Below are 19,919 nucleotides of genomic sequence, written 5' to 3' on the forward strand. Positions count from 1 at the left end.
AAAAGATAAACAATTCACTACAAAAGTTGTGTATCTTAATCATTGTAGGTGGAGACCTGAAAAAAAAGTGATAATTTTCTTGCTCAATGAACTACCAATAAAACTTAGGAAACGAATTAGCACTTCACATTTAGGAAGAATGATATAAACCAAAGGGAACTATGAGGTGCTGCCACGTACCTCTTGATGGTTTACGGCCATTGCTTAAGCAAATTCATATCCTCTTAATTGATAAATTCAAATGTGCTTCATAGAAAACATGTTTCATAACTGTCACTGATCTGATCCAATTCAGACTAAATTAATGAGATGACGAGACATTGATGAAAAAAACAAAAATGCTTGAACTACTGTTTCAGGTAACCCACAGGGAAATTCAATGGAAAACCTTCCAATACGAGTTTTCTGTGTGATTGAACACCCATATTCAGTTTCATTTGTTTAAATGTGGGCCATTACATATCTATATCCAGTTGGAGAGGTAATTGAAAACAAGAGACTCGTTTGTTCAAGCGATATGTATAAAGTGATGATATCTTAAGGAAATCCTTACATAATCACCCCCCCCCCCCGGCAAAAAAAACCCCATTAATATCAACTATATTTATTTTCAGATAGATCTATGACTAGGAAATTTGGGTCAGTACCTTTATAAGGATGTAAGACTTCTATTTGGCAAACATGACTATTAGACAAAAAAATTTAATATCTTTGTGAGGAAAATCCTTTTAATTCAAATTCACTTGGTTGGAATAAAAACACTGTTACACAATATTTGACACAACTTACACATAAAACCTAGACAAATATCTACCATAAAATCCACTTGAATATTTCTCAGTAAAAAAAGCAACGAGAATAAACTGATAGCTTGCTGTTCTGTGGTTTAATGAAAAAAAAAACTTCAATATGAAAGAATGAACTATCAACTGAATATTGGATTACTGTCAAGAGAATGTTTAAACATTTCTTTTGAGCACAATTGTTTTTGGTTGCATTTTCTTGTTTCTTGGTGGGGAGGGGTAAGGGGATATATGAGATAAAATGAAAACCTACAACAAACACAAACATGATCGATCTCAATTTTCTATCTCATTCAAGAACAATTTCAAATGTACAGATTAAATCTAGAGACATAATTATGTGTATTTTTTGTGTATATGTATAACAAAGGAAAGTTGTATAAAAAGGGTGATTTTTTTTAAGTGAATAGTTACATTAAATCTGTACATATTTACAAATATTTCCTTACAGGGCATTCTCTGCTCCCCTCTATCTGCTGTACTGAATGATATATATAATTTCAATGAAGGTAAGTAACTCTGTTAATAACAGGTTCTGAAAAATGTTCTCCATAAAGATTGTCATTTTGCGTAGCCCGATAACACCCAATCAATCATTTGTCCATATAGTAAAAACATTGATTCTAGCAGAGCTCAGGGTCTTTTATAACATAACGGCATGTCCGAACATTTCCAACAGAAAATTATTTTAAAATTAATATTTGCAGGAGACTCACTGCCAAATGATCTCAATTTGGTACAAGGAACTTTGAATGCCAATGTTTAAATAACAGAGTCTGGATCAATCACAAGGCAAATCACCTCTTGTTAGCAGGTGCTAAAATAGATCATGTGGCAGTATGCATATTTCAAAAGGGCATTTATAATTCATAAAAAAAAAAACCGCCAGGGTGAAAATGAGTATGCTTAATTGAATACATTTATGACATAATTTAGTTCATAGGGAAAATGTTCTGTTTGAATGCAATATCCATATGTAATTGAAACTATCAAGCTACTTGAAAGTCTGTTGGAGTTAAACAATCCTATACATGCTTTAGATAGTTCCTTGTGCTGATGGGGAACATGCTACCAAACTAGCAAGCTCATATCTGCTATGTGTGTCTTGATGATTCTTGAACTTCAGGTTTTCCTATATTAAGCAGAAGCGAGCAATTAACTTCAAGAGGATGTCCTATTTCATCAATAACTTTGCCAGTGAGATGTGAGGTACATAAGGAGAGAGGCCTATTCAGAGCTATCTGCTTTCCTGTCATATGGGTTGTTGTATTCGCCTTCTTACCAATCAACTTGTATCCTATCTGTATGTGATAAATTGCAAATTACACAAACTAACAACATAATACAATGACATGAACAAATCACTAAGTACAAAAATAATTATTGAGTAAAACACATTAGGCCATAGACTCGAGAAAAAAAAGACATCAACAAAATAAAATCTAAAATTTCTGTATATAATTTCATAACTTCCTTTGAGGGAAAAAAGAATGGACAAAAAAATTTGAGGTTTAGATCTAAGAGAAGAAACTTTTGTTCCAAAAGTTCCAACAAAAGCATAACTTTTGTTCAACTACACAAATGACTTCAAATACAAAACTGAAAAAAAAGGTAAAAATATACATTCTCAAATAGGAAAAGTAAAAAAAAAAGCAAAAAAAAAGAGAGACCCCCATCTCCAAGCTCTGCAGAAGCTAAACTTTTGGTTTGACTTCACTGGGATGCTTCGTGCATCAAGTCAGAATTGTCAAGTTTTTGTATAACAAAATTTGTGATGCCCAGGTCAGTTGTTCTGAAGTTACACATTTTGCAAGTGAACCAATGATCAAACCTTAATAAACATAACAAGTGGAATGCCTCTGGCCGTCTCACCTGCATCACGCGGTTCAATATAGCATCAGTGCTGACTTTGAATACTACTCTAACTCGCACAAGATGTTCAGTGATACATGGTTACTCTTATGTCCACTTTTTATGAACTAGACCAATAAACTTACAGAGATATGATGGTTATTCAACAAAAAACCCCAACATGGCCAAAGTTCATTGACCTTACATGACCTTTGACCTTGATCATGTGACCTGAAACTCGCACAGGATGTTCAGTGATGCTTGATTACTCTTATGTACAAGTTTCATGAATCAGATCCATAAACTTTCATAGTTTTGATGGTAATTCAACAGATACCCCCGATTCGGCCAAAGTTCATTGACCCTAAATGACCTTTGACCTTAATCATGAGACCTGAAACTTGCACAAAATATTTAGTGATGCTTGATTACTATTATGTCCAAGTTTCATGAATCAAATCCATAAACTTTCATAGTTTTGATGGTAATTCAACAGATAAACCCAATTCGGCCAAAGTTCATTGACCTTTGACCTTGGTCATGTGACCTGAAAAGCGCACAGGATGTTCAGTGATATTTGATTACTCATATGTCCAAGTTTAATGAACTAGACTAATAAACTTTCAAAGTTATGATGGTAATTCAACAGATACCCCCGATTCGGCCAAAGTTCATTGACCCTAAATGACCTTTGACCTTAATCATGAGACCTGAAACTTGCACAAAATATTTAGTGATGCTTGATTACTATTATGTCCAAGTTTCATGAATCATATCCATAAACTTTCAAAGTTATGATGGGAATTCAACAGATATCCCCAATTCGGCCAAAGTTCATTGACCCTAAATGACCTTTGACCTTGGTCATGTGACGTGAAACTCATGCAGGATATTCAGTGATACTTGATTAACCTTATGTCCAAGTTTCATGAACTAGGTCCATATATTTTCCAAGTTATGATGACATTTCAAAAACTTAACCTCAGGTTAAGATTTCGATGTTGATTCCTCCAACATGGTCTAAGTTCATTGACCCTAAATGACCTTTGACCTTGGTCATGTGACATGAAACTCTAATAGGATGTTCAGTAATACTTGATTAACCTTATGGCAAAGTTTCATGAACTAGGTCCATATACTTTCTAAGTTATGATGTCATTTCAAAAACTTAACCTCAGGTTAAGATTTGATGTTGACGCCGCCGCCGCCGCCGTCGGAAAAGCGGCGCCTATAGTCTCACTCTGCTTCGCAGGTGAGACAAAAACCGAGGCAGGATGTTCAGCAATACTTGGTTACCCTTATGTCCAAATTTCATGAACTATGGTCCTTATACTTTTTAAGTTATGTCATTTCAAAACCTTAGGTTAAGATTTGATTTTGACGCTGCTGCCGTCAGAAAAGTGGCGCCTATAGTCTCGCTCTGTATGCAGGCAAGACAAAAATCATAAAATAGAAAACAAGTGAAAATTACTTATATAATTTTGTCATAGTAGATTGGCTAAGAAGGCCTAGAAAGTGCCAAACTCAAAATTATCATATTTGAACCTTTATATCTACAAACGAAAATTGATTCCCTATTCATTTTGTTTTGCAATGTTGTTATTTCTTTGTTTTTTTCAATGTTCTGTTTTTTGTTATATACTTATTCAATGAATTTTGTCAAAAAGCAATCGTAAATGGCATAAAATCAATTCAATTTAAACCAGCAAAATTAAAATAATCATACGTTCGTAATTTTTGGTTGAAAACACAATTTTCAGACTCAAAATTGCTCCAAATCGTGATTTTGTCAAAGTAAATTGAGTTTTCTGAACTTAACCCTATCTAGGCTGGGGGGAAGGAAGCCTAGGAGGCCCCCCCTCAACAAATCGCGCAATAATTTTGCTGCGCGAAATTTTTTGACCGCGCCACTCGCTGACTTTTTACTTTCAAGCCTTATGCAACTTTTGAGACAAATTTTGCGTCACCCGCGAAATTACGCAACATTATGTAAGTGCATGTCAGACCAAAAATTGCTCAAAAACGTGGTTTTAAGTCAATGCAAATTGTGTTTTCAACCAAAATTCATAAATGTATGATTTTTTTAGTTTTGCTGGTCTAAATGTATTTTATAATATCCCAGAAGAGTCCCCAACAAATTTCATTGAAAAAACAATCAAAAACGAGGTAAATCCCCCCAAAATACATAAGAAATTGCAAAAAACAATATAATACATAAGAAAATGATTTGATATCGCAATTTTTTTCATGTACACTTGCTAAGAACACCACAAAGAGTTTCTATACCAAAAAATTAGTACATTTGGTGTATTATTTAGGGAGTTAGAGGAAAAAGTATTATTTTGCATACTAATTACACATTAATCAGCATAATCACTTAATAGCAATTCGCATGAAATAGATAACTATACAATTTTGCTGAGTATGTCCCAGGTAACCCATGTGCCAATTTCCGGCGCGATCGCGCAGTCGACGACCGAGATCTCAAGGGGGTCCTGGGAGCCCCCCCCCCCATGGCTTTATGAACTCCCAAAATACCCTGGCCTAGATAGGGTTAAAGATATATTTTTACTTTTTCTGCTGAAATTAATTAATTTTAGCATAATCATGCTCCAAAGAAGGTTCTGCTATAAATTTGGTGAAAAAACAAGGAAAAACAAAAGGTCTAAAAAGCAAAGAAATACATCTGAAATTCATAAAACAATAAACTACACAAAATAAAATCATTTACAAACCAAGGATTTTTTCTTCACTGGTAAAAGTTAGCAATGTTATAAAGAATATTTACACCACAAATACTAACCATACAGCCTGGTAAACTACATCCCCATTATCCCAATTTTCATCATGGCGTTTACGCGATAAATTGCCCGCGATAATTGCCGAGATCTCGAAGGGGGGGGGGGGTGTTTGATTCAACCCTTCCCCCAGTCTGGTAAAGTTAAGATCTTAATGTTGACTCAGCCGTGACGACTGCCAGAAAAAAAGGGCCTATGTCTCACTTCTATTATGCAGGTGAGACAAAAATAAACCATGCCATTTTGTAGATCATGACATAGTCGACATGGATGCATTTTTTTCTGTGTGATGGTACAGGCAGCAGAAGAGATCCTGAAGCCCCCTCCCCCCATCTGGATGTAATCCATAACAGTTAAAAATTATCAACAAGTCCTATCTAGGCAAGTATGACATCCAGCAATTTCATTAAGTTTGAACTTTGTTCATGATGCCTAAACCTTATAAGGCCTGGATAGTGCTTTTAAATACATTTTAGAAAGTATACACAGACTCACCATTTAGTAGTTGCGGCCACCACTGTTTCCTCCATATCCACTATATCCACCACTGTAACTGCTGCCACCACTGCTGTAGTTGCCACCTCCTCCTCCTCCTCCCTGATATCCACTTCCACCTCCTTGATATCCACCACTACCACCACCACCACCACCACTGTTGCCACCATAGTTTCCTTAAGAGAACACAAGTTTGAACATTTAAGATTGTTAAGTCATGTTTTTTTCAATACACATGCTTGGAAAGCACAGACATATTTGTGGCATCTTTCCAAGTAAAAACAATAATACATCCGGCATCATGCAACAAAATTAAAAATAATTTTTCTTCTCAGCCAAATTGACACTGTAGTGAATTATATTGGTGACATAAATTGAGGAAACAGAATTAAAATTGATGAAGAAATGACACAGTAGTTTTGTGATTTATAAATAAAATAATTTTCTAGTCAAAATTTCTAAATTCTGTGCAGAACCTTGGTGAACATCATATGGCTCTCAGATGGAAAAAAAATCAAAATCAGCCAACAAATAAATTATTTGTGAGTTTTGAAAAATCTGCATAAATAAGCATATTTAGTGAGTTTCAAAATTTTGTATCCCCACCTAGATCTATCATATAACTAGAAATGCTCGGCGGGTTGCGCAGCCGAGCACATGTATCCCTAGCCTCTTGTCAAGCCCCTGTAGGCTGTTTTCCCAGCGAACATGGCGAAGCAAGGGATATAGCGAAGCAGAGCACCACGAGACAGGGCCTCTTAACATCTGAGCCGAATTTCACTGACTGTTTGTTTTTACCTATTCACCGACCAAAAACTGGTTGGTGAAAATTATCCAATGAACGCGCGGGCTGCTATGATGTCATATTGAATATTCATGAGCTCATCTTGAATGGCGACCCGTGGATTCTTGGCGAAGAGTGACGACGAAATATCAGAGAGCATTGAATATGCCTCTAAATAGCAGAATATTGACCGATTTAAGGATTTACAAGTCGATGAAATGAAATCTGCACTGAAAAGACAAGATGTTTTTGTAAATCTACCCACAGGATATGGAAAAAATGTAATATTTCATGCGATTCCACTATGCGTCGATTATCAATCCCCGCTGTGCAGTGTGACAGAATGCTGGAGTAGAGTTGCTCAATTCCCCTTGACTCGAGTCTGACCAGCAGCTGACCAGTATCTCTGGGAAGTTTCGGGGCGGTGATGGGTCTGTTACGGCCAGTACTAGTAGCAGTATAGTACCACTACTTGAAGCATTTTGCTGGTTATATCCCCTTTAGTGTCCCACAATTAAATGAATCCCCTACAGAATAGTGGACTACTATATTCCGAACTCCAGACGAAACAGCTTTGACATTTCATTGGTTTACTAGGTGACCAGTAATATCGTGACTTATGTATATTCAGGAAGACGTTCCTCATGAACATATAATTCAGCTCAGATGTCAAGAGGCCCTGGCTCACGTCAGGCTTAATTCGCTCTGCGAATTAATCCCTCGCTTCACTTGGGAAGCAACCGCCAGGGCCTCGACAAGAGGCTAATGTATCCCTCGAACCCACCGCGTCATTGACTAATTGACAAATAAATACATGTACAATTATCATGGCAACAATGACCCTGCCCGCATTTTTCCTGTGCGTACCAAATTTGATGACAATAATATGACACAAGTGTGACTCTGCAGAACCTGAAGTAGTGTCCAGTATCACCCATTGGGGAATACAATTATAGAGTAATCTGGATATATTTTCTAACCCTAAGATCCCCCCCACCAAAAATGATAGGCATCTTTGCTTAACCTTCTAATATTGCTTGTGTGCCAACTGTTATGACAAACTGGAAAAAAAGCAGAATTTACAGGTTTTACCAAATTTTCCACAAAAGTATGGCTCCCATGGCAATCATGTCTCCACCCACTCCAAAATCATTAGGCGGCTTTGCTTCACCATAATGGATCTTCATGACAAATTTAAAGATAATTGGAGAAATGCAGCTGGTGGAGCGCTCATAAGGAAATCTCTACTAATACCACAAGAACTCTAGTAACCGTAAAATGTCTCCATCCACAACCAAAATTAACATGCGGCTTTGCTTTACCATAATGGACCTTCATGCCAAATTTGAAGATGATCTGAAAAGAAATGCAGCTGATAGAGCCCTCACAAGTAATCTCTGTGGTGGCGGGACAAGGCCATAGTATCGGAGTATCCTCAGAACAGAGTTCGGAGGATACAATACAAAACCATTGCTTGTGAATTTTGCAAAATGTGCACAAATTAGCATATTCAATGAGTTTCCAAATTAAGTGTAAAGTATTTGAATCTCCCACCTACTGCTATCATATAAAGCAAAAAGAATTCAAATCGGCTTGAATTGACGAAGAAGCATTTTGAAATTCGGTAAACAAATAAAGAGGCATTTTCTGTGATTTGGAATTTTGCATAAATTAGCATGATTTTTTTTTTAACTCAGAATTTCAAAATTCTATGCAGAAGTTTGGTGAACTTCATGCTCTACCAGACTGAAGACAAAAAAAAATCAACATCGGGCAACAAATACAGAAGCAGCATTTTATGTGAATTTCTAAAAAATATGCATAAATTATCATACAAATTTTTCTACTCAAAATTTCAAAATTCTGTGTACAAGTTTGATGAACCTCATGAAGCTCTACCAGATGGAAGTAAAAAAAAAAAAATCAAATCGGTCAACAAATAAAGTATTTTTTGTGGATTTTGAAAAATGCGCATATATTAGCATATTCAAAATTCTGTGTAGAAGTTTTGAATCCCCCACCTAGTGCGATCATATAAAGCAAACAGAATTGAAATGACGAAGAAAAAGCATTTGAAATTGTGGATGGGCGACAGATACCACACCATGGCATAAGCTTATCTGGCCCTTTGGGTCGGATGAGATAAAACCGACAGTGCTCAACCTGATGTCAAAGCTACAAAATTCAATCTTGAGAGGTAGCTTACCAGAGTAAGGAGCGTTACGTCCACCATATCCTCCTCCACCACCACTCCTCATAGGACCACCTGAACTCTGCTGGCTGTAACCTGATCCAAAGTCATTGTAATTACCTAAAACGGAATACAAAAAAAAGATGAGAAACAATATCACTCGTAACACTGTAACAGCAATGAAGACTGAACGTTCGAAATAAGTGCAATGGGAATAGTCAGGTCCAGATTTGGAAAAGTAGACGGCCTTAGGCAAATCGTATTAATGCTTAATTGAGAAGTGTTTTAGCATAATTTGAGGGCGCCGAGTCCAAATTTGCTGTTTGCCAACCTTGATTTTGATGCTAAAATCCTCAAATTGGCAAAAACAATATGGCCGCCATTCTACACCCATTTTTGCTATATTCTGACCCCAAAATCTTGTAACAAAAATGTTTGTCAACAATTTTGGGTACTATTTCATCTCAGGAATAACATACTAAAAATCCACCAATATCCGGATCCAGGAAAGTGGTTATTTTCAAGATGTCGTCTAAGATGGCTGCCATCAACTGAAAATTAAAATAACCGGCACTTTATCTACCCTAGACACCTTTTTTGGTGCATACAAGTATTCAATGGAGTATGGGTAAAAGGAAAGAGTGAACATAAGCACTCCAGGATACCTGAAAATCAAAGATTGCGTAAAAATGACTGCCCATGGCCTAAAAATTCACGATTCACCTATTACCTATTTTAGTGTCTTTTATTTGAGCTTTATTCATTGGTGATTTTTAAGGGTCAAGAAGTAAACCAGGACAAGTGACAAGGACAGTCAACGGTCCACTATGTCCAAAAATCCAAGATGGCTTGCAAAAATGGAGTATAACATGTCTGTTGTTAATTACAAACCGACAGTTTGTTTAATAACCGCCTGGAGAATATGATTTTTTAGTATAACGCATGGTTTAAAGGGTCAATTATTAGATTAGGACAAATTACAAGGACAGTTAGTAGTTCCAGTATGTCCAAAAATCCATAATGGCTTCCAAAAATGGAGTCTATATAGGCCGTTCTTATAAAAACAACTGACAGTTTGTTTAATATCAGCATGGGGTATATGATTTTGGGGTTTATCCCATGGTTTAAAGGGTCAAATAATACATTAGGACAAGTTACATGGACAGTCAGAGGTCCAGCATGTCCAAAAAAAAGGCTTACAAAATTGGAGTCTACACACTAATAAAGGTTCAAAATCGAACCCCTGATTTGGGGTTCATTTTTGCACCCTGCCGGTTCAAAACTGCACCCCTAAATTTTAATAGAACCCCTAGCATGCAGTTTTGAACCTGCAGGGTGCAAAAAAAGTCCAAAGCGAATTCTAAAATTACATAAAAATTACTGATGTCCCCTAATCTTGAAACCATAGGATAATCCTAAGCACATAAATGACATGTCTTGGAATATTTATCAGCGAATTATGTAACTTTTTAGGTGAAAGACTACCTTAGTTTTTAAAGTTTATTTTTCAGATGTTTACTTATTGTTGCACCACCATCTAATTATGTCACAAATTCTTGTAAAACATATATTTTACAAGTCTTAAAAACAGAGACACCAAAATAGTGGCACTAGATGGGATATGAAATATTGTCGTTTTTGTATCAATGGTGGCCAATTCGAATGTAATTTTTGGACCGTTCTTCAATTTTTTACAAAATGGACAACGGTGTATCCATGTAATTCGTCTTCACCTAGATTTATTTGAACCTTGAAATCATAAGACACAAAAATGTTTCTAGTTAGATAGTATATGAACTTTGCAGCCAGAATTTTAAGAAATACCTATTTTTTAGACCATCATTTTTTTTTGCAAAACTGCACCACTGATAAACCTTAAACTTTTTCCAATGTAATTTTTTCCCTTTGGAACCATGACTTTTTATGCTTTATTTCATTGTCGGTAGACCCCAAAGATATTTCTACAAGGTGTATATATTATGAATTAGGACCATTTCAAAGATAAAATGTCCAGACGTCCTTTATAGACGTCATTTTGGAAGGTCATCTTGGATTCTCTGACACACTCACTATCTTGTAAACTTGTCCTGATTCATTATTTGCCTTGAAAGCTTTTTGATGATTTTGAGGAATTACTTTATTTTTTGAGTTGATGGTACAACGGCTGCTGTTGTGGACGCTATGCTGGATTTCCAGGAAACCTCGACGACCTTTTGAAACTATAACCTGTCTCAATAGATTTTGTTTAATCCTGCCTAAGTTTCATGAAATAGACATCTATACCCTAAAAGTTATGACATTTCAAAAACTTAACCTCGGTTAAGATTTGATGTTGACTACGCCGCCGCCATGGTCATTACTGCTGTCGGAAAAGCGACGTCCATGTCTTGCTTCTGCTATGTAGGCAAGGAAAAAATATGCCAGCATCGCCCCAAAATTATCAAAGATTTGGCCATATCATTTATCAATCAGCATGGCAGAAACCTTGGAATTAATTTATCAAATTATATTAAACTCACCAGAGTTTCCTCCATAGCCACCACCATTGCCATAGCTTCCCCCTGATCCACCGTAGCCGCCACCACTACCACCGCTGTATCCTGTAACAATGTAATTATTTTACTTAATTTACTTTGTGCCTCTTGTAACCTGACACCCACACCTTCATCTGTACTATGCATATATTTTTTATTTATTTACTGTATTCATATTTCACCAGGGTAGCTCATTCAACAAAAGTTGACAATCCATGAGGCCCTGGATAACAAACAATAAAACTATATACAATTAACAAGTGGAATGCCTTTGGCGGTCTCACCTGCATCACGCGATTCAATATAGCAGCAGTGCTGACTTTGAAAACAACAACTCGCACAAGATGTTCAGTGAAACTTGGTTACTCTTATTTCCACGTTTTATGTTCAAACTAGACCAATACACCTACAGAGATATGATGGTAATTCAACAAATACCCCGTGGCCAAAGGCCATTGACCCTAAATGACCTTTGACCTTGGTCATGTGACATGAAACTCAAGCAGGATGTTCAGTAATAGTTGATCAACCTTATGGCCAAGTTTCATGAACTAGGTCCATAAACTTTCAAAGTTATGATGGTAATTCAACAGATACCCCCAATTCAGCCAAAGTTCATTGACCCTAAATGACCTTGGTCATGTGACGTGAAACTCATGCAGGATGTTCAGTGATACCTGATTAAAATTATGTCCAAGTTTCATGACCTAGGTCCATATACTATCTAAGTTATGTCATTTCAAAAACTTAACCTTAGGTTAAGAATTGATGTTGACGCCGCCGCCTATAGTCTCACTCTGCTATGCAGGTGACAAAAATAAATGAAATTACCACCTACCTCCACCACCAAAACGACTGCCTCCATAGCCACCTTGATCTAAAAATATGAAATCAGGGGGAAAAATAATACAATTAAAATTTGTGTTTAAATTAGAAGTTAACTCCATCATACATGCAACTAATACGGGCAGATGATTTCTTTATCTTAAAGGCCAGGGGCATCCAAACAATATTTTCGCAATTCGAAAAGTTATCGCAGTTATGTTTAACAAAATGGAAGGGGGCGGATTGATAGAGGTTTAACAACATTACCAACAAAATGTGTCAACAAGTGTCTGAATATTATATGTAAAGTTGTGCTAATTCCTGGTGGGATTCATTTTCTTACTATTACTTTATGATTTAGAATTTAGTCATGAAATAAATGGAGGGGGGGGGGGGGAAGGTTAACTACTTCACCAAGAAAAATTCCCTACTCTTTGAAGAGAGAGGTACAACATGCAAGTGGTATGGCTCTTCCTTATAAGGGATGACTGATTTAAGTCTCCAATTTTGATATATGATTGTTTTTACACCGGTCAGGGTCTTTAATAATTAGATTCCTCAAATATCGTAGTTTGAAACTCTATACATAAAAGTCCACTCAGTTACACATCAGAAACCAACGATGCATGTAAGTTATAACTGCAGCTGCGCAAGCCTGGCCTCTCTGCAGGTGTGGATGGAAGACTGGACGGGTGCTAACGATAGCGATTTTCATGTTGAGAGTACTTGGTAGTTTTAGGCAGTTGCGAGAGTGATCCCAAAGCACACGAGAGCGAAATCGCTCTTCTCTCCTGTCTGATTTCAACGCTGGTGCCAAGTTTCATGAAAATTAGTTAACAAGTGGAATGCCTCTGGCCGTCTCACCTGCATCACGCGGTTCAATATAGCAGCAGTGCTGACTTTGAATACTACTCTAACTCGCACAAGATGTTCAGTGATACATGGTTACTCTTATGTCCACTTTTTATGAACTAGACCAATAAACTTACAGAGATTCACCAAAAAACCCCAACATGGCCAAAGTTCATTGACCTTACATGACCTTTGACCTTGATCATGTGACCTGAAACTCAAACAGGATATTCAGTGATACTTGATTACTCTTATGTACAAGTTTCATGAATCAGATCCATAAACTTTCAAAGTTATGATGGTAATTCAACAGATACACCCAATTCGGCCAAAGTTCATTGACCTTTGACCTTGGTCATGTGACCTGAAACGTGCACAGGATGTTCAGTGATACTTGATTACTCTAATGTCCAAGTTTAATGAACTAGACCAATAAACTATCAAAGTTATGATGGTAATTCAACAGATACCCCTGATTCGGCCAAAGTTCATTGACCCTAAATGACCTTTGACCTTAATCATGAGACCTGAAACTTGCACAAAATTTTCAGTGATGCTTGATTACTATTATGTCCAAGTTTCATGAATCAGATCCATAAACTTTCAAAGTTATGATGGTAATTCAACAGATACACCCAATTCGGCCAAAGTTCATTGACCCTAAATGACCTTTGACCTTGGTCATGTGACGTGAAACTCATGCAGGATGTTCAGTGATACTTGATTAACCTTATGTCCAAGTCTCATGAACTAGGTCCATATATTTTCTAAGTTATGATGACATTTCAAAAACTTAACCACAGGTTAAGATTTCGATGTTGATTCCTCCAACATGGTCTCAGTTCATTGACCCTAAATGACCTTTGACCTTGGTCATGTGACATGAAACTCTAATAGGATGTTCAGTAATACTTGATTAACCTTATGGCCAAGTTTCATGAACTAGGTCCATATACTTTCTAAGTTATGATGTCATTTCAAAAACTTAACCTCAGGTTAAGATTTGATGTTGACGCCGCCGCCGCCGTCGCCGGAAAAGCGGCGCCTATAGTCTCACTTTGCTTCGCAGGTGAGACAAAAACTGAGGAAGTAGTTCAATGCACAAGATTGCAACGAACCGACCGCCCGCCTGACCGTACACCAATTCCTTAAAACCCCTTCAAACTTTGCAGGGTACAATAATACAGCATTGTAAGGCTTTAAAGACATACTTTATACCGGGTAGATCAAATTAATCAAAACAAGGTTAAATGACTTATTCTTCAAAAATGTGCTTTTAAAAACAACAAATCAGATGAATAATAATTTATAAAAGGGCAATTACCTCCTCCTCCACTCCTATATCCACCACGTCCACCACGTCCGCCAAAGTCTAATGGATGGTAAACAAAGGTTAATAAGAATCTATGAGCATGCGCTTCACCCAAAGATAAATCTAACACTGTTATACAATCAATAAAAACGAATAGAGATATTATCTGTACAATCTAATGCTTCACTCATTTTCTACTGATTCTTAAAGAAACTAGAACTGTGACTGAAGGTGATTAATACCCCAGACGTACATCATTACCATGGCAACAGTTTCCAACAAATGGAATATATGTCTTGCCTATTTTTACAAGACATATGCATACTTGCAAACTTTAGAAAAAAAAAGAGGAATCCATTTTTCAAGCAGAGTAACGAGCGTGTGACATTTTGCGCAGGGGGTGTGGGGGGCCCCCAGCAACGGTTAGAAATTTTTGGAATTTTAGAACATGAAATGGGGGGCTGTCCTTCACTTTTGAAGTGCCTTTTACCTGTCCACAAAGAAGAAAAATATCTTAATTTTGTCCCAGTGTAATGAAACATGAAACAGGAAAATCAACAGGATTAATTTCATGAAATTGTATCAAGTTTTTTTACTTCAAAAACATGTACATGTATTTCCATTACAATAATAACTGGATATTTCTCAGAATACTCCTTGTATTTCTAAATAATTTTGGTTTGATTTCACAAAAACAGACTAACAGTCTAAATGTAACTTACACATGAACTTAGAAGTTTAATTATGCAAAATTTGCAAATGCACCGGTACGGTACTCACTAACCTAGGGAGCTCCAACCCAGGGAGCTCCAACCCGCGGAGTGGGCCGGACTCCCTGGGCTAGCCTGGGTACTCACTCTCTGTCACTGCCCACTGCACTCATGCACTGTCTGTATAACGATCGGAATCACAGTCACAACTCACATTCACAATCCAAACGATGCATTGGCGACGGTATCCAGTTTCCACACACTATATCTGTAATATTGGCTTTAAAATTCCACAGAAAACTATATCCTTTGGCCATTAATCGGACGATCGTTCAGCTGGATTTTTGCACACGTATGCACTTGCAGCGCGGTAACCAGAGATGCCAAGTTTTGGAAATCAGAATTAGGGAGGATTTGCAAACCGACACCAAATTATGTGCGCGTAGCGCACATCTCGAGCGCGTAGCGCTCAACCCTTGCGGCTCTGGGTTTCTAGATGCTCTCTGGTGCAATCTGACCCTTATTTTGGAGCATTTCACATGTTTTTAAAAAACATTGTTCCCACTTTATTAACATCAAAAATATCATATATGCATTTTTACATGTAAAAAAAATGAGGGGACAATAGAAGAAAAGTACCTCTGTACCTGTTCAACAATAATAATAAGGAGGAACTATCAGCTATAGGCAGGTTATGTTCCACTATAATTGAGTATAAATCCAGTAAAGAAAAGCTCAGCGCGGTAAGGTCTACCTGTATAAAAGATCTTGTCTTCGTAATGTCCGTATGCTCCCAAAGACCTCCGTGCTCAACTGAAATGTCCACGCTGCAATTGTGCAAAATGCTTGGTAAATTCCTCTTTCCAGCTTCCAAATAAACGGATACTAGAGACTGTATTCAGTCTTATACTTCTGAGACCATTTCTTGGACTTCTTTTGATGATTTTCCGCCATTTCGTGTCAATATCAACCCATCAACACGCCGAAATCACACACCGATATTCCACCGCACGACTCGACAAATCCAGCGGCCGCAAGCGCAAACGGCTCACAAAGCTAGCCGGGCCTACCGGCCTGGTGCACAGTGGATTCCCGTTGGGCATATCACATGCACCAGCTTTTCGCTGCTCCTTATTTGTCTGCCTTTCACACAGAATTTAGTAGCAGCGAACGTAATGGAGTTAATACATGCTAAAATTAGCAGACGATACATGTACTTCCAATCCAATTTGATCAATGCAAAAAAATCGTAATTTCGGGAGGATAAGGATGGTAATCGTAAGGGCGGGAGTTGGGATGAATTTTCGGGAGCCTCCCGATGAAATCGGGAGGGTTGGCATCTCTGGGTAACCCATGGAGCTCCGGCCTGCGCCGGTCGGTAACCCAGCACGGGCTGAAGCTCCCTGGGTTAGCAGCTCGCGCTGCGACGTCGCAGCATTCATTGTATTTGCACGTGTTGTTGCTCTAGCTGTGTTTGCACGCGCTTCTGCAATGTGCGTGCCATGTGAGATAGGCAAAGTGAAAAACTACATACAAGAGTGTGTTCAGTTAGTGAAAAAAAAATGCTATTTGGGATCTCGTGATGTCCAGGTGTCCGCAAGCTTCAGATTGGTCTAACCATCGCTCCAGCTGTTTTTTCAATATTATCAAAGTAAAAATTAATGAAAATCAGAATTTTGGGGTTGATATTCGTAATGCGGAATCGGCAAAAAATCGGGACGATTCCGCCAAAATCGGAATGGTTGGCAAGTATGCATATGTGTGAGCAATATATGAGACATGGTTAAAAACTGATGAAGTAGTTAAAACCACAACATTTTTTGCATAGTTTTTGACATATATGTTACCATGGCAACACAATTACCGACATATGGAAAAATATGTCCTGCACATCTTCACCTCAAAACCAATGTGCGAGCCAAAGAGAATTGGTTGAAAAATAACCGTAGTACAAACCGCAAGATTTTTACCTAATTTGGGGCATATATTATGTTGTTACCTTGGAATTTGAGTTCCTTCTTGCATTAAATAACTTTGTGAATTGTAGATCTTCTTCTGTTAAAAGATTTAATTTCTTTGCATCATTATAGTGACCATCTTATATCCTCAGGGTAAGGTGAAACGCAGTCACCAGCCATTTTTACCCAGCGTTCCCTTACATTAGTTTGAGAAATGATTTGGTGAATTCAATATGGAAAGTGATTCACAAGATTCAGCTTAATAGTGTTTGATATTTACCTCTGCCTCCTCTACCCCTAGATCCACCTCCTTGGCGGTCTTTGTTCTGTGCCTTCTTCACTTCTAGATTTCGCCCATTCAAACTAAAATTCTGCATGACTGAAGTGAAAGAGAAAATATTGAGTCAAATCCATTGTCAATCACTGATATAGTGCATTTCTAAACAAGTTAATATCTTAAAATGTGAAAACTTGTGTATAAATTGGGAGGAGCTCTTTGGATGAAAGTGGAGGTAAATCGTGAATATAAATAAACACTTATAATGAGATAGAACATAAGTAAAAGAAAAATGTTGGAGTTGTCTCAACTTTTTTTTAAAGCGATTTTGTCATATCCTCGGCTCCAACCAGGCACCAACTTCACTTGATTACAGAAAAAATATATAAAATTGTCAAGTGCAAGCTTTATCTGTGCCACATCCTGGAGAAGTTCCCACTTTGTTTATTTTGCGTGCAAAAGCTGCCCCATGTTGCATCAAAGTGGTTCGAGCTACGTCCCGACTATATCCAGCAGATGTGCACAACTTGTACCTTCATCTATTTGCACGTAGGGCCAACTGAGTGTGTGTGGTGGCCGCATATAGGTTGTGTAGTGTAGTAGGTATGGACAGTTGTTGCCACATTCTTTCTGTGTCCGCTACGTCAATAGTAGGTATGTAGATGTCGACGGGAGGTGTCAGGTCTTACTGTGCCATTTACAACACTCTGTTTAGACGGCGCTCATGCAATGAGGACCTTGGACATGTTCAAAGCCGGTATGGCAGAAAACGGGTCCCGGAGACTATGCACACTACACCACGTCAATAATGGTTCTCTCTACACTCTCAGTACACTGCAGCAGTTCCAACTGTGTCGTAACAATTGGTCTTTGACACAGTGAGAATTGCATACATGTACATAAGAGTTGGTGGAATGGGTTGGTGCTCCATCTAAATAGATGAGGTACAAGTCACGTTATACAATGGATGTAGTCAGTACAGTAGTGGGAACAGCTTCAAATGCAGCATGGACCACTTTTGCGTGTAAAATAAACTTGGTGGAAACACCATGCACGTAACATGAATTTCAAAATGATATGCCACGGACTTAATGCACATACATGAAAATTCCACGTCTTTCAAGAAAATCAAACTTAGTTGGCGACAAATTCTAGGTATTCTTCTGAATTTTAAAGTAGTGGAAAATTCATCTGGTGTAAAGGGGGCTTAAGATTTTAATATTGATGGTGCTCCCATCAGAAAAGCAGTGTTCTTAGTCTCACTATGCAGGCAAGACATAAATAATGTTTGACTGGGCTTAAAATCCTCATTAAAGGAGCAAAGTTGTTCACACCAGTTGCAATGTATCTGGTTTATTATCCAAGCAACAAAAATGAAAAGAAATTCATAACAAGTGGAATGCTTCTTCTGGCTGTCTCGCCTGCATCATGCGAATCAATATAGCAGCAGTGCTGACTTTGAAAACTACTATAATATAATTATTGACAAAAAACACCATTCATATGATACAATACTACGTTGACATTTGACCTTGATCATGTGACCTAAAACTTGTCAGTGATACTTTATTACCCCTGTATCCAAATTTTATACACTCTATCTATAAACTTTGAAAGTTATGATAGCCATCTAATAATTACAACTAAAATGGCCAAAGTTCAATAACCTTATGACATTTGACTTTGGTCATGTGACCTGAAACTCAAATGAAATTTTCAAAGATACTTGATTACTCTTATGTCCAAGTTGAACTATACTAATAATCTTTCAAAGTTATGATGGTAATTCAACAGATATCCCCCACTTGGCCAAAGTTCATTGACCTTTGACCTTGGTCATGTGACCTGAAATTCGGTTAGGATGTTCAGTGATACTTGATTATTCTTATATTGCAAGTTTTTTTAACTACACCAATAAACTTATCAAAGTTATGAAGGTAATTCAACATTCTTGATCCTATACTATACATTGACGAACGAACTATTGCAACGTCTACATTTTGTGCATTCACTAACCATAACAGAAGCGCTATATTATTTCTACAAAAACTTGCAATACCCCACTTAATTCATGTCAAAATTTAAGCTTTACAGTACTAGTGCTGTTGTCGATAGGCCTTATATCGACATTGATGTCAACATACGACAGATTTTCAATGTTTCCGACATGTCGACATGCACGCACCCAAATCAACATGTAAACATGAAAAAAAAGGGTCTAGCCTAAAGTCACAAGTGTAAAGCTTACCTGAAAAGTTAGAAGCATTTATCCACAGTAATTGGCGCAACTAAAAGGCTTATTCAGCTTAGCCTTAGCAGCGCATTAAATCAAAAAAGAAAGCCTGCAAGCTGCGCGGCAGCAGAATTACGTCTGCAGTGCTAGTGCGGGGGCCCTCGCCCGGCACGACGATCAATTGATAGACCATGCAGCCTGCTAGCGATAGCGCAAGCGAGCGTAGCATGCAGCATTCACCGTGCTTGATTTTCACATAGATGTGAGCAGCAGCAAACACATGTTTTTGTCAATGT

General features: G+C 37.6%; 1 protein-coding gene across 5 annotated transcripts in view; it reads right to left on the bottom strand.

Moving 5' to 3' along the window:
- Nucleotides 1-701: 701 nt before the first annotated feature.
- The window catches only part of LOC121410320 (heterogeneous nuclear ribonucleoprotein A3-like), a 43,454-nt gene continuing 24,236 nt past the window's right edge, over nt 702-19,919 (bottom strand). Inside the window, exons 5-11 of one of the 5 annotated variants that reach the window (XM_041602327.1) lie at nt 17,394-17,492; nt 14,458-14,505; nt 12,295-12,333; nt 11,442-11,522; nt 8,938-9,042; nt 5,948-6,123; nt 702-2,104 (exon numbers count right to left, since the gene is read on the bottom strand). In XM_041602327.1, coding sequence (XP_041458261.1) covers nt 5,951-6,123; nt 8,938-9,042; nt 11,442-11,522; nt 12,295-12,333; nt 14,458-14,505; nt 17,394-17,492 — 545 coding nt within the window. In that variant the 3' untranslated portion in view covers nt 702-2,104; nt 5,948-5,950. The remainder of the gene's footprint in view (nt 2,105-5,947; nt 6,124-8,937; nt 9,043-11,441; nt 11,523-12,294; nt 12,334-14,457; nt 14,506-17,393; nt 17,493-19,919) is intronic. The other 4 variants (XM_041602329.1, XM_041602328.1, XM_041602330.1 and 1 more) reach the window with 4 other exon arrangements.

The sequence above is a fragment of the Lytechinus variegatus genome, chromosome 3, assembly GCF_018143015.1.
Source record: "Lytechinus variegatus isolate NC3 chromosome 3, Lvar_3.0, whole genome shotgun sequence".
In the NCBI taxonomy this organism is placed as follows: Eukaryota; Metazoa; Echinodermata; class Echinoidea; order Temnopleuroida; family Toxopneustidae; genus Lytechinus; species Lytechinus variegatus.